Below are 24,057 nucleotides of genomic sequence, written 5' to 3' on the forward strand. Positions count from 1 at the left end.
AGCACTGCTAGTTATTTCAAACGCTGAATACTTTGTTAAGTGACATTTCAGTGAAATAGTTATTTCATACAATATAAACCATTAAAACGTATTAATCTATAAGGAAAATAACTAACTCCACACGCTTTTCCTTTGGCGTTGTGTTTGTCCTGACAGTTTTTATTTTGTTGTGTGAAAACACGTTGGTAACCTTTGCCCTGGAAGCTTTTATACTTCACACATGTACAGTAGAATGAGAGTCAACATGTAGTTCATTCATGGGCATTACATTTCATCTAGTTATCAGTTTTTCCCCCGAGTATATATTCAAGTTTGCATTAGCTGACACTTGGACAAATGGACGACATCATAAATCCGGAAAATGAAGTAGATCTTCTGGATCAAGTAAGATAACTTTACCTTTGCAACCTCTCTGATAATGTGAAGAAAATGTGGCAAGTTCTGTAGGTCTGCGTTTAATGTCTGTTTTGTTGTAGAGTAGTCATTTGGCCTTCATAATTGTGGCAAATACAGTATTGGCAGGTGAACCATGAAGTACAACATCAGACCGTTTAACATTGTATACACACACACACACACACTCACTCACTCACTCACTCACTCACTCACTCACTCACTCACTCACTCACTCACTCACTCACTCACTCTCACCTCAGGTTGTTACTACCGAGCTGCCTGGCTTCATTAGCACATTGGCATGTGTTAATGTTTGAAGCACAGCATGGGCTGCATGGTTCACACTGAGGCCAAACGTCACCTCAATGCATCCGAAACACAAAGGAAGGAGATCTGCTTCAACAGATCCCACTCAATTTTCGCTTTTCTTATTAAATGACACTCATTTGTATAAATTGTTCTCAGGTTTTCCATTGAGGATTTGCTTTAGCTTTTAATTCACATGCAATGTCTTATCTACATGCTGCTGTGATGAAAACATGTTCTCAAATTGGGATCAATAAAGTATATCTAATATAATCTAAATGACCACAATCACAGGCAGACTTAATTAAATGCTCCAGTTAGTCCCTCACACATCATCTGATGTACCATTTCATGAGTGCTGCTTTTTAAAAGCCCAGAATGTTGTTTTACAGTCAAACTTGGGAAACAGGCTTAATACTTTGGTAACACTTTCTAAAAAGATCACACATATAGTGCATTGTGAGGGCATCCACAGGGAATCCAACAATACAAACAAATAATGCTTTCTGATGCATCATATCATCCAAAAACCTTGTTGATGCGACTAACACTGAATTATAAGTGAATTGTTGATGCTCTTGAATAGTTATAAATTAGAGGTTCACTGATGGGGTTTATATTACATAATAACGATCTATACTCACTTCAACCAACAGCTTTACTCATTATACTATAATAGTTCCTGCAGTATCATAAGTTATCATTGTATGTGGTTAGTACAGTGAAGTACATATTGAAGAAACTATAATACTGCATGCTTTATCATGATACCATACGAACAATATACTTTATTGACGTTGTCAGGAAATTAGTTTTGGACTCCGTCCTCCAGTTCCACAAAAGATCAAAAACCATAGTTCATAGTACACGATAAAACACAATAACGTATTGAAAGATACACAGTGCACAGATAGGCCCTTTCTCATTTCTCTAATTCCCCTCCTCGACTCCCCTCCTCGACTCCTATCCTTGTGTCTTAGTCCCGCCCACAGGAGATGCGAGGATAGGAGTCGAGGAGGGGAACCGAGGAGAGAGGAGTGGAAGCAGCAGGCGGTTAGAGAAATCCTCTCCTCTGAGCGGTCATTTTAAAGAGACGTCCGTTAATGATGACATGAGGCACAGCCCTCTGTCTGATGGACAGAACTGTGTTCATGATGACTTATATATTTACTAGGGCCGGGACTGGATTAAAAAAATTAATCTAATTAATTAGAGGCTTTGTAATTAATTAATCGAAATTAATCGCATTTTTAATCACATATAAATATTTGACCTAAGAACAGTGAGAAGCAATTTTTTTCACATGGATTTTAGTATACCATTAGGCGCATTCACACGGCAGTACTTTTCCCACAAAGGTTCATGAGAATTTAGTTCACGAGAACTCTTTGAACCTGGGGGTGGATTAGTCAAATTAAGCCGCTGACGTCACTTCTTCTTCTTCTGCTTTGGGTTTACGGCAGGCCGCAAACCACTTCACGGCGTATACTGCCGCCCAAAATCCCCGGCCGGAAGTCCCCGGAGTTGGGGACTGGCTTCAGTAGAAGCTGCTGGGAGTCCCAGCAGCCTTCCGAGTAAATCGCCAGAACGCCGACACCTCCTCATCTCCACCGCTCCCATGTTTTATTTTGTGTTGCCATAAATTAGTCTCTCTGCGTTTCTGCGCTGGGCTAATGCTAATAATGCTAATGCGAGGATAATAAAATGGCGGCTTCACAAAACTTTTTGGGAGTTTTACGGGGCGTGGTTTGCAATCCGCCCAGCCAATCAGAAATATAGCTCTTTTCTCACAAGAGAGCCGTACGAAAGTCCCTGCTCTCTAGCAGCTCTCTGCTCTCTAGCAGGGACTTTCGTGGGGGTAAAAAGGTTCTCATGAACTAATTTTAGTACCGGCTCTTTTTGGTGTGAACGCGATAAAAGAGGCTAACGTCCACGCTAGCTTCCACGCTAGCTGCTATATGTTTTGCATTGAGGTGATACTTGAGGCTTGATGTGCTGCGGTGATATGCGAATTCCTTTTTGCATAATTTGCACACAACCGTGCTCTTATCGACGCTTCCATCCGTCCGTTTTTTAAAACAACATTTCCCACTGTTGTTCACTGTGGTTTGTTGTTGTCTGAAGTCATGAACGTTAGTTGGTGCTCCAGTATAATCGGTACGCCTGAAACTCATCCAGTGAGAAACCTTCCGCGGTGCAAAAATAAGTGCGATTAAAATGCGTTAATTTTTTTAACGCGTTAATTGTTGTGTAATTAATTAATCTTAATTAACGCGTTAAAGTCCCGGTGTTGCAGTATAACGTGAGTCATGACAACTGGCGACATTCTATTATTTTCGTCATAGGAATCCGGGGCGTGTACATTGAGGACCCATTGTTGACTTACCATGTCGATCGCCTCGTTTGTCCTTTACGTTCATCTTTTGCTATATCTGCCTTCCTAAGATCACTTTGATGCACATTCAGCACTCGTATGTGAGGTTGTGGGTGAGAGGTGGATATCGTGACGCTTACAGGGAGGTATCGAACATTACAAAGTAGGTGACTGTGTGAATGCCTGTTCAAAATATTACAAACTTGAATAAATCATTTAAATTATATAAATGTGTCCGACTTTCATTTGTACATTGTTCTTAATGTGATGTATAGTAGCTCTGATAGCTGTCCATACCTTCAGACAGCCTAAAAGTAAAACACAAGTTGTTTATTCACAGCCCGAACGCTCATCAACATGACTGGATCACTCATGACAAGTTGTGATCAGCTCCGATTAAATTGTGATATCAATGCTGTAGCTATTCTCCAGGGAGCACGTTTTTTTTAATGAAATACCTGTATCCCTCTCATCACAACAAGACTCTACACTGTGCAGGAAAAACAATTACATACATGAAAATAACCTTGATGCATGGGAATGAATCACACAAACTATCTTCCGTGGCTATACTGATGTCACAGTAACGGTCAACCACAGAAACGTAAGTCCTGCGGGGCACAAGTTGAATACATATAAAACATTTGTACATCGTTCTTAATGTGATGTATAGTAGCTTTGATAGCTGTCCATACCTTCAGACAGCCTAAAAGTAAAACACAAGTTGTTTATTCACAGCCCGAAAGCAGCATCGAGATAACTGGATCATCTGCAGTGTTGGGCAAATTACTTCCAAAATGTAATACAGTACATTACTTATTACTATCTTTTTTAAGTAATAGGCTACGTTACATTACAATATTACTGTCTCTGAAATTTAATGACTTACACTACTTTTATATTAACCTACTTTTGATCACAAATACATGGATCCTGAGATTGAAGCTCAAGCCGGTGACCAGTGAGATTGTTCTAACAATTTCCAATAAATGTTATTCTGAAACATAACTATCACTGTTGTCTTTCCATATAAATGAAGCCAAAAATATGTCAAGCTGGCGCTTAGCCCTCCAAAAAGTGCATGGTTGCAACTTAGACAGTTAAGCATTTTATATCAGTGGGTCCTCATGGTGCAGACAGAATTGCTTAGACACAGGTGTCACATGAACTTTAAATGTTCTGGAAAGTTCCTTATACAGCTTTAGCCTTTTTTAAGTCCCTAAGTGACACACACTGAACAGTCTGGTGGGTTATGGTCCTTGTCATTTGCTTTTGTGTTCCCATAACAACATGTCCAAGATGTCCATGTGCCAGGCTAACACATGTGACAGAACTATCTACATTTGGAAAGGTTTTTTGTTGCTAAAGTTAACATTCAAGCCATTTAAGAATAAAAATGCTTACATGACATGTCATTTGTTAAACATTAAGCTGTCTTCGGCTCTTTTCTGATTCTGATTACATATAACTTGTTGTAGAAACATTTATTGATGAAATTGATATGAAACAAATACCATAAATATTGATGTGACACTTATGTCACATCGGGACATTAACCCTAAACATTCACAGTAAACTCGGAGTGACATATATGCACAATTACAAATATGATTATGATCTGCTCAGTTAATTTAGCTGATTCAATTATATTTAGTTAACATATTCTTTATTATTCAATTCAAGTATGTTCAAACAAATGTAAACCAAAAAATCATCCTCATTCATGAAGTTATAAATAAGAGTTACTTTACCATTAAAGCCCAATGTGACACATATGTCACATTTCAGATATTTGACACTAGGGGGGGTTACTTGTCAGAAATGTGTTCTCGGTGGTCTATTTAGTCTAAATGACGTTCCCCTTAATTTCCCCAAAAGTATAAATGGGTCCGGGTTCTTATGGGTTAAACGTATAGGCTTAAGGCATAATAGAACTACTGTATTATATGTATTCAACTTGTGCCCCGCTGGACTTACTTTTCTGTGGTTGACCGTTACTGTGACATATCAGTATAGCCACGGAAGATAGTTTGTGTGATTCATTCCCATGCATCAAGGTTATTTTCATGTATGTAATTGTTTTTCCTGCACAGTGTAGAGTCTTGTTGTGATGAGAGGGATACAGGTATTTCATAAAAAAAACGTGCTCCCTGGAGAATAGCTACAGCCAGTGCTTGAATTGGAATGAAAAAGGTGCCAGTACTCTAAAATCAGCAACTTTTTCAAGTCAATTTGATATATACAGCCCACAAACAAGAATTTGGCTACTATAATGCTGGTGGGTTTGTCTCTTTGCTACTGTATATTTTAGAAAGGTTCACTGTACTTAACATTTTTTATGATAGGCAGCGGATATGGCTAAAGCTCAGTAAGGTCAATATTAACTGAAAATATAGCAATCAAAGTCTAGATCTTCTGCTGAAGACACATGAAGCAGAGACCTTTCAGGTGAGAGCCCCTCTGGTGGTGTTCAACATTAATGACAAGGAAACAAAGCTCTGGTCAGAAGCATTTTTTATAAAAAGCTTTAACAAAATTAAGTATTTCTGTACATTTTGAATGCAATCTAACTTTCCAACTCAGAAAACGAAAAACGAAAAAGTGCCAAAAGTCTTCTCACATGGCTGAGCTGCTTTGCAATATACTTCACCACTGAAGAATACAAATATGTATAAAGTAAACTATGATGCAATCTAACTTTCCAACTCAGAAAAATGATAAAGAGCATGAACAAAGAACATGTAAAAACAAATGCAAAATGTGCACAATCTAAAATGAGAAACTGTAACTGCAAGTAACAAAGTCTGAGCCATGGTAAAGAGTTACATTGAACACCAAGCTGATCAGATAACTCCCTGGTTGGTCTGAAGTCCTTCTATCTCCAGGATCTGTACAAATCGGCACATTATGCCAAAAGTCTTCTCACTGGGTGAGCTGCTTTGCAATATACTTCACATTGTTAGAAAAGGCTCCAGAAGGCCTTGGGGACATCAGTATCAGGGGCTGGAGCTGGACAGGCTCTTTCATCAGCACTTCTCCTTCCCTTTGCCAGCCAGGACCTCACATACTGTTCCGGATTGAACTGTCCTAGTGATGGTCCATTACATTTAATGAAAACCAGGCTGGACAGTCGGCTGACAGAGAGAGCATTCCTTTTTGCAGTAAGGATATCGTTCATGCAGCTGAATGCCCGCTCACACTCACTAGTGGAGACAGCGATGGTTCGGACTGCTTTCAGTAGAGGCTCCATGGCAGCAGGTGTACGGGATGCCCTGGTTTCCTTGTATTCGCGAAAGCCCTGAACAGTCTCTCTTCTGTCCACTTTCAGCACTTCGCACAAACGTAGCACCTCTACGTCCCCATACTGTACGTCTAACTCCTCTTCAGGCCAACTTCCAGGATGGATAACTTTCATGTCCTGGATTAGCTGATTGTCCCGGGCCTCCCGGCCATGTAATGGGATTTCTCTTGTGCTGACATGAGAGGAAGTTGTGGAAGTCATTCTGTGTCTCAGATTCTCTACCATACTGTGGAAAAACTGACCTGCATGAATCTGTACAAGCCTGCCATTCTCACGCAGGGCAACACCCTTGAAGGACTTCTCAGCTAGAGCTGTATGAACTGTAGTCATGTGTGGGCCAGGCATGGTGACCATGGATTCAAAAACTCGTATTTCTCGAGTTAAGAGCCTATCTGCTGTAGGCAGTGTCATCTCTCTTTTTTGGAGTTGCCGAGAGAGGTTGCTGAGCTCTGTGAGCGCATCGTACATCAGTCCCAGATTGCTGACAAACGTTGCAGATGTGAGCACATCATCCAGGCCCTTGTACTTTGCTCTGTCTCTGGAATCCCTGCTCGTGTCGTTTGCAGCATTTGTGAAGTGATCATGAAGCACTCGGTAGTTTTCCCAGACTGCTCTGACGCTCCTTTCACTTGAAGCCACCCAGCGGATGGACAAAACACGCCTTATCACCAGGAGACGCTGTCCGACTGCTTGCGCACACTGCGCTAACTGCCTCTGATTTTTGGGGGAGGCATGGAACAAGGAATAGAGTTTGTCAAAAAAGATCTGGAAATGATTGAGCCCTGAGACCTCCTTGACCACATCCCCAACTGCCAGCTCTAGACGATGATTGGAGCAGTGCCACACAAACAGGCTTGGGAATTTACTACACAACTGGGTAGCAACGCCTGTTCTCTTCCCTAGCATGACTGAAGCCCCATCACATGCAAAAGAAACGAAACACTGACCTAAAAAGTCCTCGTTAAAATCTCTTCCAAGACACTCCATTAACGCCTTTGTGATGTCATCAGCCGTTGTTCCATCCAACTCGATCAGCTCCCAAAAAAACGTTTCGGGCTCAGCATTAGCTGATGCTGAGCGTAGACACACAACAAGCACCGTTTTACCACTAATAGTGGTAGATTCATCGACCAAAACACAGAGTTTTCTTTGGTTTTCTGTAATGTCTTTTGCCATTTTTTCTTCAGCTCATGAGCTATGTGGTCGATGATTTCGCCACAGGTTTTATTGGAGTGCAAAACCCTGCCCACGTTCAGCCCATTCAGTTTCTGTACATTCAAATCAATTGGCATGTCTGTGAATGGCCGGCTATGTTTGCCAATTGTATATGCCGTTCGAAAAACTCTGATAGTGGTGTCTAATTCAGATTTATGCATAGACTGCACTTGATGTTGAATAGTTTCACGTGAAGCAGATGTAAGGATGTCAGCAGCTTTTACATGGGCTTGTGATTCTTTATGTTCTTTGATTTTTTTTCTCAGGCTAGCTTGTTGTTTGCCCTTGTCAACACCGAAATGAGACACTGCACACTCACCCCATTCAGTTGACAGTTTCAGTCCTTGTCCAGTGTGTATTCCCAAAGATTTGACATCTCTGCATATCCGACATCCTAGCTTCTTATCTTTAAGAAGGAGCCATGCATTGGTCTTGCAAAAATATTGCACCTGGTCCGTTGTCCAGCAGTCAGGTGCATCGCTTTGCCCGGTGTTGGTGGTGGCAGTTGGGCCAGCAGCAGCTAACGTTAGAGGCTCTGGAGGAGGCGGCGGAGCTAGTGCTAATGCTAATGCACTAGAACTTGGAGCAGGAGGATCAACCAAAGAAAGCTCCCCATCAGACACAATTTCCAACACAGGCACAGCATTCTCTGTATTTGAAGTTTCTTCCGGCGACAACCGCTGTCTTTTTGCACTTTTATTAATCCATGCTAACATTTTAGAAATGCTAATTTGTGACGTGACTTGCTTTCCTTCTCTCGGGGGCGTGCCTGCTCTGTTCTATCACTCTACATAGCCACCCACTGGGTGGGAGTTGCACTGCATAAACACAACACACGTGCATCTAGGTATGTAAATTGTAAAGCATTAAAACATGGTTTTACTAACAGTATGTATGTTGTTACTTCGGCATTATTATTATTATTATTTTGAAACGTGTATTACTATTAAATCACGGTCAAATAGGTTAATTTTGACATAGTCGTTTCCACCACAGTATTTACATGGAGAAGATAAGCCCCGCCCCCTCTCCAGCACGTTCTGTTTGAATGACAGGAGTAAACAGCTGACAGCCGCTGTGAAACTCCAGCGGTTAGAGCGATGAGAATGTCCGTTCGGCACCTCATGACGCATCTACTGAGTACCGGGCGTCTGTATATATATATATATATATATGGATGTATAATAAGAACGGCGGGAGAGTGTTGAGTACTGGCACGGTGCATGAGTACCGGAGTACCGCCAGCATGCCGGTACTGAGCAAGAAGTGCCGGTACTCCATGGGTCAGAACCAGAAGTGCCGGTACTGCGTACCGGTGAGTACCGGCCCAATTCCAGCACTGGCTACAGCATTGATATCACAATTTAATCGGAGCTGATCACAACTTGTCATGAGTGATCCAGTCATGTTGATGAGCGGTCGTGCTGTGAATAAACAACTTGTGTTTTACTTTTAGGCTGTCTGAAGGTATGGACAGCTATCAGAGCTACTATACATCACATTAAGAACGATGTACAAATGAAAGTCGGACACAAATATATAATTTAAATGATTTATTCAAATTTGCAATATTTTGAACAGGCATCCACACAGTCACCTACTTTGTAATGTTCGATACCTCCCTGTAAGCGTCACGATATCGACCTCTCACCCACAACCTCACATACGAGTGCTGAATGTGCATCAAAGTGATCTTAGGAAGGCAGATATAGCAAAAGATGAACGTAAAGGACAAACGAGGCGATCGACATGGTAAGTCAACAATGGGTCCTCAATGTACACGCCCCGGATTCCTATGACGAAAATAATAGAATGTCGCCAGTTGTCATGACTCACGTTATACTGCAACACCGGCCCTAATATTTACTTTTAATTCATTCACAGTGCGGTATAATGAGACAATAACAGGCTACAGATGCGGACATATATAAACACACACACATATATATTTATATATACATTTATATAAATATATACAATTTCAGATTCAAACAAGTGCACTCTCATAATAACGTAACACTATCAGAGACTGGATATATCCCCCCCCCCCTCTCTCTGGTCGCTACAATGAGGAAATTAAATTACGGGCCAAAAGTTGTATTAAAAGTAAGCATAGGACACCAAACCAACTGAGACCCGTCTGTCCGCCGCATCTACGTACACACATACACACACTGGGCACACACACCTACACACTGTAGCCTACAACAGGCACCTAAAGCATATAATATATATCAGGATACAGCCATTGTGTATTTTATTATGTGAAGCACTAAATGGTTTTAGAAAAATATCGACTCTTTAGTAGATATCTATATCTACTAAACTAAAGCATACAAATAAAGAGAGTAATGTAGGCCTGTTATACTGAGTGATATATATTATACACACTGCTCTGTTTTCTGCACGGACCTCACAGATGTTCTCACTGGAAACATCGCGACGCGATGAAAGCAGTTCATAAAATAATATCCAGGGGATGCATGCAGAGCTGTCATTGGCTGAGATAAGTCCGGCCGTGCGTCACAACTCTTTTAAACATCACTGTTGCCGGAAATACATCCGCGGAGGACCCATCAGTGTATCCTCGATTATAGCTCCTCCAGAGAGCCTCCTCGATGCTCGATCCTCGATGCTCGATGCTCGATCCTCGGTCCTCGAAGTGCATTTAGAGAAATTAGATGTCCTTCAACATGGCGCGCTGAAATCCATTTCCGGGTCACTACCGGAGGACCGAGGAGTCGAGGAGGGGAAATTAGTGAAATGAGAAAGGGCCATAGACAGACCCCTACTGCATGGCAAACATCACATTTATACAATACATTTCTTTGTTGAGAAGCTTAATGCACATTGGCAGGAATCAGTGTATAAGAGGGTTATAATGCATGAAAAGGCACTACACTTTACTAACCAAATATTGTAAATGTATTTTTCTCCATATTGCCCAGATCTTTTTTTTGGAAGATCAAATGATTAGTTCTGAGGTTAGTTTAAGTTTAATAACATGAGCTTTTCCTAAGTCCCTGCAGTTGGATTTTGATGGAAGGAAATTCAATATTTTATTACTAGTCCATATGCAAAAATTACTTTAGTATTTCATGTCAACAGATATATAACTTATGCATTTGCTCTGTTTGTGTTTCCTCTCTTTCAGATTGAAGAGGTCGAGGCTCTGTCTTCCATTTATGGGGATGAATGGTGTGTCATAGATGAGGCATCCAGAATATTTTGCATCAAAATATCCAATGACTTGGAGGGATCAAAACTCACAGCATGTTTGCAGGTAGATAAAGAATACACCTTTCATGTATTAAACACACATCTCTGGCATTGTTTGTTTGGTTTCCTGTTTTATAATTTTCTTGTTATTGATCAGATAATTCTCCCACATGATTATCCAAGTGCCGCCCCGCCCATCTACCAGATCAAGTGAGTGTAGAATCCGAGACCCTTTCAAATTTAATCTCACGAAGATCTGTTGAACTGATAGAACAACATCCCCCTCAAAAACCCACTCGTCCTCCTTCTCAATACCCTCTCTTTGCTCTCTGCTTTTGTAGTGCTGCGTGGTTACGAGGCCTGGAGAGGACCAAATTGGCAAACAGCCTGGAGGACCTTTATGTGTGAGTGCTTTTTGACTTCTCGAGGAGGCTTTGTATGGTGATATTAGCCACAACAAAGCTTTTTATCATGGTGGTTTCCAAATTGCAATCTTTTGTAGTCTGTCTCTCAGAGAATCCACCCTCATATGTATTAATTTAAATTTCAACAGGGAGCATGTGGGGGAGAGCATCCTCTATCTCTGGGTGGAGAAAATAAGAGAATTCCTTGTAGAGAAATCCCAGAGCTCAGAAACAGGTGAGGTGTGAGATATTAAAATCTTGTTGAGGGACACACTTCCTCGAGCTGTGTGTAATGACTTGAAATTAAACTTGGACATCGAGTAGTGCAGTAGAGCTTAATTCGTACACAATAGCATGACTTTTTATTGCACTCATTTCCTAAGTTCCTGAAACAATGATAACTGTGACACATTTTCTAACGCAAACACGGCTCAATGAAACCTGTAATAAATGTATGTTAAGAATCGTGGAAAAGGTAGGACCCAAATGCAGACTACAAAAAAAAGGTAAAAGATCTAGAAACAAAAGGGGAGCTTTATTTTAAAAGCTGATGAACATAAAAAACATGGTATAAAAAACACAGGTAGCACCAGTGGCGGTTCTAGACCAATTTGACTGGGGGGGCCACTGGGGGGCCAGTTATTTTCTGAGGGGGGCACAATAAATGCAGGACGAAAAAGAGAACTAGACAGTATGAAGTAATTGCGCATAAAAAAACAATGCAATACAGTTATTGGTATTTGTTTCAGTACACTTATTTATTTCAGATATATCTTATAGTTATTACTGTTAGCTTCAGCTTAAGTTATAGTACAATTTTTGCACTAACACCATATCATATTTATATAAAAATAAAGGCAATGAACAGTTACATCTCTACTTTACATCTACAATTACACGGATACAATAGTTTAAATCACCTTCAATTATCGTGGTAGTCTCTCGAAACGTAGGTTTCAATCAGTCTTTCTTGGATGCAACAGCCTCTGATGATCCGAGATGAAAAGTGTTTGTTTTTCGCGCGCTTCAGCCGGACAGTGAAAGTGAGTGCATCGCTCTAATGGGTCCTGAGTGCACCGCTCGAATGGGTCCGACTAGAAGGACGAATAACGTTAGTTCCGTCTATTCCGTCATTCAATAAATTGTGTAATAAATCATACATTATTCATTTTTTTCACTTTTCATTTTTAGGGGGGCCACAGGGGGGTCAGAGGTCAGTGTTAGGGGGGCACTGCCCCCCCCCTGCCCCCCCTAGAACCGCCCCTGGGTAGCACAAAGTAACAATAACACCAAAACTGACCGTCACCAACATGGAGGGAGACAGGAAAGACAAACAATGAACCGACAGGGGAACACAGGGAAAGACAAGACTAAACACAGAGAGGGGTAATCTCGGGACGAGAAACAGCTGGGCAGGGGAGGTAGAAACACAAGGGCAACAGGTGAACACAATCAGACAATCAGACACAGGAGGAAAAACACAGGAAGGAAGACAAGAGACAGGGAGAACAGAATTACAAAATAACACCCATAACAAGACAGACAAAACTAAAAATGTGACATAACATTAGGATCGTGACACTGTAAAGTAGTTTGCTAGTGGCAGCTATAGGCTCAGCCTTGTGGGAACCTGGTCGGCAAGGGATTGAATGTAATAATGCTAATTTTATGACATTTTTAATAAAAAGTCTCGCACACAGCTTCAAATTTTAAAAATAGACCATCGCCTCAGTTCACTAAAGGCCAAGTATTGCTTTTAAAACAGCTGCATGCACATCGTTTCACATGAGGAGAAATGCAAAGCTGCCGTGCCTAGTTACGGTTGCTAAGCTCTGAGTGGACAATATATTACCGGGCACGGTGTTTTGCTTTCCAACAATCTCGAATACAAATGAATGCCCATGCTTAGATAAAACCTACTCTTTATCAATCAGTTATTATCATGTTTTATTAACAAATCTTCCTATCAAAGATCCAGATTAATCTCCTACCTGAAACCTTGTCTGAATGTGTCTTCTATTTAAGTTCTCCTAAGATCCGCCTCCATGACCACAGCGACTCTGTGATGTGGTCTAAAGCTGTGATAAGATGAGCACAAAGGCCTTTAGGGGCATAACAAAAAACCTTCTGTGCCTGACTTTCAGTGAATGCATTGAATTAAGATCAATATCTATGTAATGGCTTCTGTTACCTTGACAGAGTCTTTTGAAGTGTTAAAAGAAGAAAAGATTCCAAAATTAAAGTTTCTTTTACAAGTGCCACCGTGCATCAGGTTTTCATGGGGAGTCTAGTGTGTCTGATTATCTGCAGCAGTTTCCATTATTGAGGCAGACTAGCTTTTAAAGCAACAAGCCTGAAACATATTAACTCTCTCCACCATTGTTGTGTGGTATAAATTGTACTCTCTCCGCGATTCTTGTGGTAATAAGTGTTACTAGTCACAGCACTTTAGCTCAGTGGAGCGTGATTGACAGTTTATTCCCATTCAAATGGTTCCCAGGGACATCGGAGTGAGAGGGTGAAAGACAGGGAGATGAGGCTGGAAATGCACATTTCACTGAGAAAGGAAATGAAAAGGGAGCAAACGTAACAGAGGACTTTAAAAGCATGAGATATAATGATGATGATGAGGATGATGGTGTTGATGATGATATGTCATTCAAAAGATCAGACAAAAAGCTACTTAAATAGGAAGTCCCCCCCTTCCCCTGTAATTAAATAATTAATGTGTGCTTCTATTTGTGCTTTTCCACGCGTAGAATAATGAACAAGGAGGCATTAATCAGCTTCACATGTTTTACAGCGAGTTAAATTCACGGATGATGAAACACAGCGTTGCACAACTTAATGCAGTTGTAGTCCATAAAGTCTATAGATTTGCACCTGCTTCAACTTTGATGTTTTAATTATGGTCATCTTGGTTTGATTTTTCATAGCATTATTCTTAACCTAATCCTTGGTTCATCATTTTATACTTTTTGCTTAAACCTACTTTTTCTAGCTGTTGAATGAAATTATTAAGCCTTTTTTAAATTGAATTCACTTTTTTTTTTTGTATCTTCCCAAGGCACCGTTTTATCGAAGAGTGCCAAAAGAAGCCTGTTGATGAAGTGGGAGGGTTTTTCAGATTTTCATGGATTTGTTGACAATAACAACAATTGCAAATAACCGCAACCTTATCCTTTAACTACCAGTGCTTTGATAGTGTGTTTCTCTTTTATTTTGAGGCCTGACATTTATTTTTAATGAACTGATATTTTAATCTGATTAAATATTGGCCTACCATAAATACATAAACAGCACATTGGTTATGATAGTGTAAATACTGTCACACATATTTGTTTCCTTGATAACAAAGCACCATTAAATGCTGAGTCCAACTTGCATAACCCTTTTTAAAACATTATATCAGCATCTTCATTGGTCCTGAAAACCTCAGTCCCGCTCTCATAATTGGTTTCATCCATTATGAATTGTCTGCCTGATATCATAGGTCATGAAACCATTTTAGTCTAAATGTTAAGGTCATGTAATGGTAATTTGGTAATAAGTTGCTCAGTGGGTGTCTTTTTAATGATAAGCTGCCACGTTTGGAGACCTTTAACAGACACAAGGTTTAGGATTAAAACAAACAAACATCTTTGTTTTAACACATTGTTTCTGCATCAGTGGATCAACCAGAGAATGTGAACATGACGACTGAGGAGGAAGAGGATGATGATGAATACATGCCAGACTTCAGGAGTCTCAAGCTGAACACAGAAAATGCACATCTGTTCATGGATCCTGCAAAAGGTACCTCTCATTACAGTTTAATAGACTGTTAGAAATTGGATTTAGTTGTCAACATTCAACACAGCATTTCAAAATTGACGTTTTATTTTGTGTACATTTTCTCCCGTAGATGAAGAGGCACCTCCTATAAAACATGGAAATACCTTCACAGACCGACGTAGTACCTTCCAGCCTCACTTAGCACCTGTGGTGACTCCAAAACAGGTAACTTTAATATAGATTATTATTTCCCCAATATCGCACAAGAAAGAAAAAGATAAATAGACCAAATAAGAGTTTTTAATCTGAAAAGATTTACATTTGTCTTTTCAAACAAAGACAGATGGCGAACGACAGCATAAGCCTCAGTACAAAATACTCCGCGAGGGTCTTGGAGAGGAGATGGATATGCTATAGCTCATTTCCACAACCATTTAAACATCATCTTGCTCCTTCCTGCATGTTGATCTCACTCAGTGACTCTTTGCTAAGATACCTCTACCTGCTGAAAAGTGCTTTTTAGACAAGAGCAGATGCAGCCGACAGAAAACAGATGCATGGACTCAACTGTGACTCAACTGTGACCTTTACATTTACATATTCTCTCAAATTAGTCTCGAAGTTTCTTCGTTCAAACATAGAGACATACACATATGGAGTCCTGTAGAGTTCAATATTAAACTATTACATTCAGAAAGTGTGACATTTCACACACTTGAGGAAATGAAGCAGACAAGTCAAATAATAATAATAGGAATTATTAAACAAATTATTTAATTGCTCCAATTTTCTCCTTTTATTATGTTGTTTGCCAAATTGGAATATTGTGCCAGTACATTTGAAATATTAGTGTTACAAATATATAAATAATGTTTTTTTAATTTAAAGAAGCAGAAGGATTAACCTCTTATACCTCATTCACACCAACGGTGTTTCAGGGCCGGTTCGGAGCTGGAGTTTGAAAAGCACCGGGTTTTCCTGTTCACACCGCAGCGGAGCAGCCTCTTAGCTCCGGAATCCGGTTTGTTTCAAGCTCCAAAAAATTGTCCGGCCAGAGCAAAAGCACTACATACATCACGCTTACGTCGAGGCGGGGGCAGGGGCGGGATCAACTCCTGAACAACAAAAAGCCCGCGTTTTATCCAGTTTGTACACAACGATGGAGAAACTTAACAAGCAGCAGTGGTCCACTGAAGAGACCAGCTACCTACTGGGAATCTGGTCTTCCGAAGAGGTACAGAGGAAGCTGGAGCACAATCGGCCATTGTTGTTGTTGTCGGTGTGAGCTGTGAGGGGTTTCCGCTTGGTTTGGCTTTATGAAGCAGGCACGCAAACGGTTACGTCATGACGCAAACGATGACGCAATGACGCAGCACCAGTCGGACTCTGGGCGGTGTGAAAAGAGCCGGAGCTAAACCGAAGAACCGGTTCTGAATCTGAAAAGCTCTAGCACGGAGCTTGAACCGGAGTTGCGTTGGTGTGAATGAGGTATTAGACCCCACGGACACTTCGGCGGGTCCGAAACCACAACATCTGCAAGCAACAGTGTCTGAGGGCTTCTTAAGATTGAATAAACTATGAATGTTTTATATCCATGTAACGGGAAGAAACTCAGCTAACTGAAAACACAAGGCTAACGCTGAGCCTCTGAATTAGCCCTGTGCGAACAAATCTTAACGCCGTTAGCACAGAACTCTAGCTATACCAATCGATATACTTATTGGATCTGCACAAACAAGCTTAGATAACATCCTGAGAGTCCACAGATTATAGAAATATAAGAATCATCATTGAGCGATCAGAACTCGTGACAGGGGAAGCAAATACAGACAACACACAACGTTGCTTTCGGTAGCAAAACACGGAGATATGCTCACTTTAGCTGTTATTCTGATCAAAAGTCGTGTTCAATGGCATTAAAACGATCCATAGGTTAATTCAATGTGTCTGTCACTTTGAAAAAATTATTGATAATCCATAATTCCATTTTAATGCAAAATCGGAGAAGAACAATTAGCTGCTAATGGTAGCCACCAGAGGTTAGCGCAGCTTCCGGTTTTTCTACGCGTCACTCTCACTCCTTATTTGGTAACCTGTGTGTGTATGTGGAACTTTCCCTCGATTTCATTGGCTCTAGCGGTTAAAAAGAGATCATCAAAATCGACCAATGGGTTCCAGAGAAACGGCAAAAATGCCCATTTCCACCCAAATTACCCCAGAGGTGGAGTTTTTCTTGCTAAACCTCTCTCAAAAAGGTAAAATGTCACTTGTTTTGCATCAATCTTGATACAGGGTACTTATTATATGTTGTAGTTTGGATTCCTAAAGCTTTTAGACTACTAACCCATCATCCAAGTAGTTTTCACTATAAGTAAAAAAGAGTTTTTGGACGGACACTATAATTTACAGTTTTAAAATTAAAATTAAAATTAAAAAACATCTATATTGATTCTGACTTTTCTACATCCAACTCACAGGTTTATCATTACTTTGAGAAACAAGATTATTAATTTTCCCCTTTTAGAAGTGTAGTTAAGGTAATTTGTTCTGGAAATGTCATTTTCGAGCCTGAGACCTGAAAAACAGGCTTGGGGTACAACAATTGTGATATTTTTTTAATACAGTTATTTATATAACTGTTTCAGTGCATTTCTATATTTCTTTCATTCAAAGACAATGACACAGGAAATTATTTTCTTTATTGCACAAGATAAATCAAATATAACATAGGGGCAGGAAGTTAACAAAGTTGGCACACTTCCTTGTTGCTAAAATGTAATCAATAAAATGTGTCATCAAATAAATGAGAATATCATCATAAACCTAAAAATAAGCTTAACAGAAAATGGTCTGTTCAAATGATGAAGTACATTTCACAATTTGTATTAAATAGTCTATATTTTTGCACACTCGATGTATGCCTATGTTTTTCATAATGTCTTTTTTACTGTTGTTCATATTAGATGTTTGTATGTAACTCCTTAAAACTGATATGACCACATCCCCATATCCCTAATATGATTAATCCTGTTGAGGCTGTGAATGTATAATTAATTTATATACGTCTTAAATTAATATGCATTATTTTCATGGTCACACATCGCAGATGGTGAACAAAACTGTTAAGTGTATTCTTCAGATGATAAATATATATAATTTGAATGGATGCTCCTTGTAACTGATACATGTCTTTGTCCCTTTGCCATTTCAAATTAAGGATAAATCAGGAAAAATATACACTTTTTCAGTCATGATACCAGAATATTATCCAAGTTTAAAACTGGAAAATGAGTAGACATGCCTCCCTGTTATCTTCCAGACCATAGTTTACTCTGAAAATGTATTTTTAACCATTCAAATCTTAGTTTGTTTACAGGAAATGTGTTCTTCCTTCAAACACAGTTGACTAATGCTGTTCCGTGTATTAGTCAGCAGCGTCAGACCTCAGAGGTTGTCATCTGCACAGAAACAGCATCACTTTCAAACTCACTTGGTTTTGAAATGTACTTCCTTTTGCTACCTTACATCCACTGAGGGTTTCAGCATGAAAGCAGTTTATATTTTACCCTGTGCTGAAGCAGAGTACAGGATAAAATCATTGTGTCAGCACTGCAGTATTCATAATAGCGTATATGTAAAGGCATGTGAGAGGGAAGTAAGGAATGAGTTACGATGTTCATGTTCCACCTGTCGTGTGTTGCAGGTTAAAATGGTCCTGGAGAAGCTGTATGAGAACAAGAAGCTTGCTAGTGCCACTCATAATATTTATGCATACAGGTCAGTAAGGTCACATATACTAAATATGACTAAACATCTATAATGGCTCCATTTTGCAAATCATACTACCCTCAGTTTACTGTAATAGTGTTCTCATTAGTGCAAAAATAACAGGAGCAATGTAGAGATACAAGGCATTTCACGCTTTCTAAAGGCCAACTCACTGCATTGGGGGTAATTAAAAGCACCGGAGAAATGTATAGTAATGTCTAGGCCTATTATGGGGATGGACTTATATGTCTTAATGTGTGTGCAGTGGTTTACCGCATGATCTTATGAGGTCAATGTAGTGGCTCATCTACTGCCTGGGTGGTCATTACTGTTGACATTTAAAGAGGCTGCCAGTGTCACAGCGTCATTCTCCTACCAAATGTCTCAATGCTCTCCCACCTAATGCCAAGCTGTTGGGGTTCTGTCTCTTGAAGGATTTACTGCGAAGACAAAAACAGCTTCCTGCAGGACTGTGAGGACGACGGAGAGACAGCCGCGGGGGGGAGGTTGCTCCATCTACTGCAGGTGATCAGTTCATTGATAAAATACTCACCTTGACCCAACAGATCACTCTTTCAGCTGAATACTAAACTGCATTTGACTAAAAAAGGCACCAAAAGAACTGATGAGTGAGTCAGAGCAGCACATGACGTTTTTCTCCTGAACTGATGTCACAAACATTTCACATTTCTTTTGGTTCCTGCATGCTTAATTGTCGTCTGTACTAAGCAGCCTTGTGCATTTTCACAGTTTGCACAAATTGGCTTCTGCTGTGGCTTTAAACTGGGATTGTTATGAGTAAGGAGCTTTCCACAGAGTCTGACATTCAACCTAATCTCATCTCCTGTGGTAGTTTAGCATCTTGTGTGTCATAAATGTTTAAGAAATTGTTCTGCATAAAAAAACCACAGAGTATATTCATGCAATATAAAACGATGTAGTGTTTCATAGAAAAAGTGGTCCCAATCATTACCGAAAATATAGACTGTGTATATTTATGCTAATAACAACATTTTAACATTGATATATGGACTTCAAAAATAAATTCAACAAATATGATAATTAGATAAAGTGAAAAAGGGCAGGTTACTACACTATACATATTGATAATAATCATTATTACTCCACCGGAAAGGCTGAATTATCCGTCGGTTCACATGAGAACCTATTGTGGTAATGTGGCCCTAATCTAAGGGGCAAATAGGGATATGGCCTTGGCTACGTTTTGTTCCAATAAAAAAATTGAGATTTTAGGTGCTGCTTCCAACAAAAGTGTTCATGATTCATTCAAATTACATTTATATTTTCCAATCATTTTCAATTTTTAGAAGAAAAAAGGACACAGGAGGGACCAAAAATAGGTGCATCATTGTAGAGGAGGATATTGAAAAGGCGCTTATGACAGGAAATGGGAATCTGGTCGCAGAAAGAAAAAACATTTGCAGGCAGGAATAGAATATAGGTTGCTGGCAGGTAGGAAGAGAGACGAGAAGGAGTACAGGAAGGTGATGATCCTGGGACACAAGGCGCAAAAAAAATAAAAAAATCACTTGAGATTTGAACTTAGCTGGCATGGAAGCGTAACGACTGAGGTTGAAATAAGAAATCTAGCAACGGTCGGTTGAGGAGCCGAGGTGGCTACACTGCGATCTGATGAGAGGCAGGTGTGCAGACAGGAAGAGGTAATGAGCCGAGTGAAGACAGGTGTGCAGGGTGAGCAGAGAGGAAGGGAGACCATGGCCACATCAACACACACACACACACACACACACACACACACACACACACACACACACACACACACACACACACACACACACACACACACACACACACACACACACACACAGAGAGAGAGACACATGAGCGGTGGAAACACAAGAAAAACACCAAGGACTCTTTGCTATTATAATTCTAAGCAGGTTTTGAGTGTGGGTTAATACTGGAAAAGTAACAGCTGGAAAAAATTGTGGATGGTGTTGAAATGGTTCCACTGAAATTTCACAAAGCAAAAACAACATTTGCTTAAAGTGTGGGGGAAACTTCTGAAGCAATTGGAGTCAGGACTCCGAGAGACACGAGGAGAGCTGGAGCTTTGATGGCAAACACTGACGGTTTATTTGGAGCTTCGGCCGGAGAATTCACAAGACATGTCACGGGCCACAGTTTGACCACACGGTAGAGATGCCACATCAATTCTGAAGAACCCTCCTGTAGCTCGAGGTTTTAACTAGTTCAGAGTGTAATAATCAACATTCTTCAATAGATAGACTAAACAGCTGAGGACACTGAATCACATTTGTTGTCGCGTATGGCTCGGGGTCATCTACACCCCGAGAAGGATGTGTTTCAGGTGTCCCACAACAATAACTATCTCTGACAGAGAGTTGCCCGGTCATAAATTGGCAACATCAACAATATGCTAGGGCAGCCCCTCCTTATGGGAGATAACGGCTGCTCAAGGTTGGTCAGCTGCGTCAGAGGGCGAAGGAGGACATGCAGGGCAAATTATTCCCCAACATAACGTTTATTTTGTAATAGTGGTGCAGGAATCATAAATCTATCGATCATACATTTATCAATTAGATTTGGAAATGATAAAACTAGGGTACACATGTGGAGATTATCTGGCTGAACAAAACGTGCATTTATCAAACAGGTTCGTTTTCCACAGATCTTCTTTTTTACAATATACCAAAATCCTATAGAGAAATCCCATTGCTTTTTTTTCAAAGGAGCCCTTGCACAGCTTACTTCCGGGTCGGCCTACAAACATACGTCATCCCTGCACCATACTTGGTTTCCTTTTAATGCAGCTTTATTTGGGTCGCTGCACACCTCGATTGGTAGTACTGGGGCTCAGTACCTGCTGCAATGGATGCTGGGTCGAATTCAACTTTCAGCCCCTTGATGCGTTACATCCCCAAAACTATCTTTCTAATAAAGGCTTAAAATAATCGTTAATAAAGAGAATGGATCATACAGCATTTTCTGATAAAGAAAATATATACTGTGTACATAGTGGACCTTATGTATAGTTTTTAAGTGAGACATAGCTTAAGAGGCTGTTAGGCTGTAATTTGATGTTTTGATGAATATCATATTTAAAAAATAGACTCAATTGACAATCAGTAAACAGAGAAAATATTCAAATCATAATGTATGAGAAACTGCAGCAAATGTGATTGAAAAAGTTTTATCACCAACTCATTTTCTGCTTGACTAAGTAGTTAGTGGACTAATTGTCTGAGCGCCATGATATAATGTGAGAAAGAGTTTCTTCATCATCACGATAACGCAACCAGAAATAAAAGCACTATGCGAGACAGCCATTTTTCTCTATAACCAGATATCTGCAGATAAACATCGCCAGACCGAAAGCCACTTGATCCTGAGATTAAAGAATAATGTGATTGAGAAATGTGTTACATATCATTTTTACTTCAGCTTTTATCAATGATTGCTTTTAGCCTGTTGAGGTTGATTTCATTTGTGTACCTCATCTTCGTGAACTCTTTTAAAGACTCTTCAAACTTTAACATGGGGACATGATCTCACTAGTACAACCCTCACCACTCGTTTTTACATAATGTGCAAATGTGCAATAGTTCACAATATTAATTTCACACAATTACTAATCTTTCAAAAGAGGCACTAGTTACGGTCTCGTGCTGTCAGATGGCATTGTGATTCACACACACCCACATCACACTGAAATTGCCCACACACTTTTGTCTGCCCGTAACACTGAATGAAGGCCAGTGAAATGTTTGTGACAAAAAAAAGAAACATTTCCTGTATCAGAGCTCAGCCGTGACTTGAAGTAGTTCTGTCATCCTCATTAACCAGTAGGTGCTGAGTCATGTCAGAGCTCCTCCAGATGACATCCATGACTCTTGTCAAAGTTTATACTCATTTGTTAGATGACGGCAGTCATCCATCCAGTGTGACCCTGTTAGAGAGATAAATTAGTGTCAATTAGTGCATTGTATTCTTGGTGAAGCTGTGATTTGCTGCACAGAATTCAGATGAAGCAACACATAGCTCAGCAGAGACAGACTTGGCTCTGAATTGCTTGGATTATCTTTTGGATAAATGACAAAATACATTTATTAAACCTTGGAAGGGTGCGTTCTCTTAAGTTTCAGGATGCTTGTCAAGCAGTGTGCATCTTTTTTTATCTATTTTTCATGCATCCAGGTAAGACCTCAGCCCAACAAAAACATGTTTATCCATGTGGATATTTCATTCATCTTTTATTAGAGCTACTTTATTAGATATTTTTATATTAAGGTAATAAATGCAAAGACTTCAAATGTAATACATGTGTGTAAGGTCACCATTTATTGCTGGATGAGGTTATTCAGAAATATGGATTGCGACCAGCTGCTCTACGCCCTTGCATTTGCAGTATAACAAACTGAGTGTCTGTGGCTACAATCCCCTGAAAATCAGAAGTGCAACTATTTGGGAAATAAGATCCAAAATTACACAAAGGCAAAACCGCTCATCGCCATACCATAACGTCAACGTCTTTTCATTATTTCCTTTTTTATATGGTTAAGTACCCTGACCACATTGTATGGATCAAAAACAGACCATACACAACAACAGGACAATGGCGCACAGCATGGCTAAAATAGAACACATTTTATGTTTGAAGGTTTTTGTTTTTTTAAAGGAGTAAAAAACAAACGTTTGGCTTTTCTCTAGCTATAATGTGAAAGGTTTTGCCTGTATTAACAAAGCCACAGAAAATTATCACCGCACTGCACACCTTCACCTTCATTCAAGGGAGCTTCTTTTTTGTCCAGCTCATTGTTTTGTTTTCACAGAGTGTTCTCCCTAATTTCATCAGTGTTGTTTTCATACCTTAGCTCTAAAATAGCCCTGTTCTCTTTCTGCCCAACACAACACACACATTTAACAGCTAGCTGGTGAACATTGCAGCTCATTTATCAGCTAAGGATTCAGATATTAACCTGAGCAGTAACACAAACAGAGATGATAAGAAAGCGACGGTAGACATAAAAAAACATCAGATGAATGCTAATGTGACCGTGTTGTTTACTGCAGCAAAAAAAATCAGATTTTACATACTTAATTTGTTTATTTTTCCGACAATTTTCTCCGAACTCAGCAACTACTTCTCATAATTTATTTTCTTAACCATATACAGAGCTACAGTACGTAATAACAGTAATGGAATAGTACTCAGATCTGATACTTAGGTAAAAGTAATATTACTGCAATGTAGAAATACAAAGTAAACATAGTAATAAACATCCTGCATTAAACAT

The 24,057-nt window shown here is 39.8% G+C and overlaps 1 protein-coding gene across 2 annotated transcripts in view; it reads left to right on the forward strand.

Moving 5' to 3' along the window:
* Window positions 1-202: 202 nt before the first annotated feature.
* The window catches only part of impact (impact RWD domain protein), a 37,853-nt gene continuing 13,998 nt past the window's right edge, over window positions 203-24,057 (forward strand). Inside the window, exons 1-9 of one of the 2 annotated variants that reach the window (XM_034229853.1) lie at window positions 203-384; window positions 10,747-10,875; window positions 10,969-11,021; window positions 11,153-11,215; window positions 11,365-11,450; window positions 14,885-15,010; window positions 15,120-15,214; window positions 18,693-18,766; window positions 19,192-19,282. In XM_034229853.1, coding sequence (XP_034085744.1) covers window positions 337-384; window positions 10,747-10,875; window positions 10,969-11,021; window positions 11,153-11,215; window positions 11,365-11,450; window positions 14,885-15,010; window positions 15,120-15,214; window positions 18,693-18,766; window positions 19,192-19,282 — 765 coding nt within the window. In that variant the 5' untranslated portion in view covers window positions 203-336. Of the gene's footprint in view, window positions 385-10,746; window positions 10,876-10,968; window positions 11,022-11,152; window positions 11,216-11,364; window positions 11,451-14,884; window positions 15,011-15,119; window positions 15,215-18,692; window positions 18,767-19,191; window positions 19,283-24,057 lie in introns of those variants that run through there. The other variant, XM_034229854.1, reaches the window with a different exon arrangement.

The sequence above is a fragment of the Gymnodraco acuticeps genome, unplaced genomic scaffold, assembly GCF_902827175.1.
Source record: "Gymnodraco acuticeps unplaced genomic scaffold, fGymAcu1.1, whole genome shotgun sequence".
NCBI lineage: Eukaryota > Metazoa > Chordata > Actinopteri > Perciformes > Bathydraconidae > Gymnodraco > Gymnodraco acuticeps.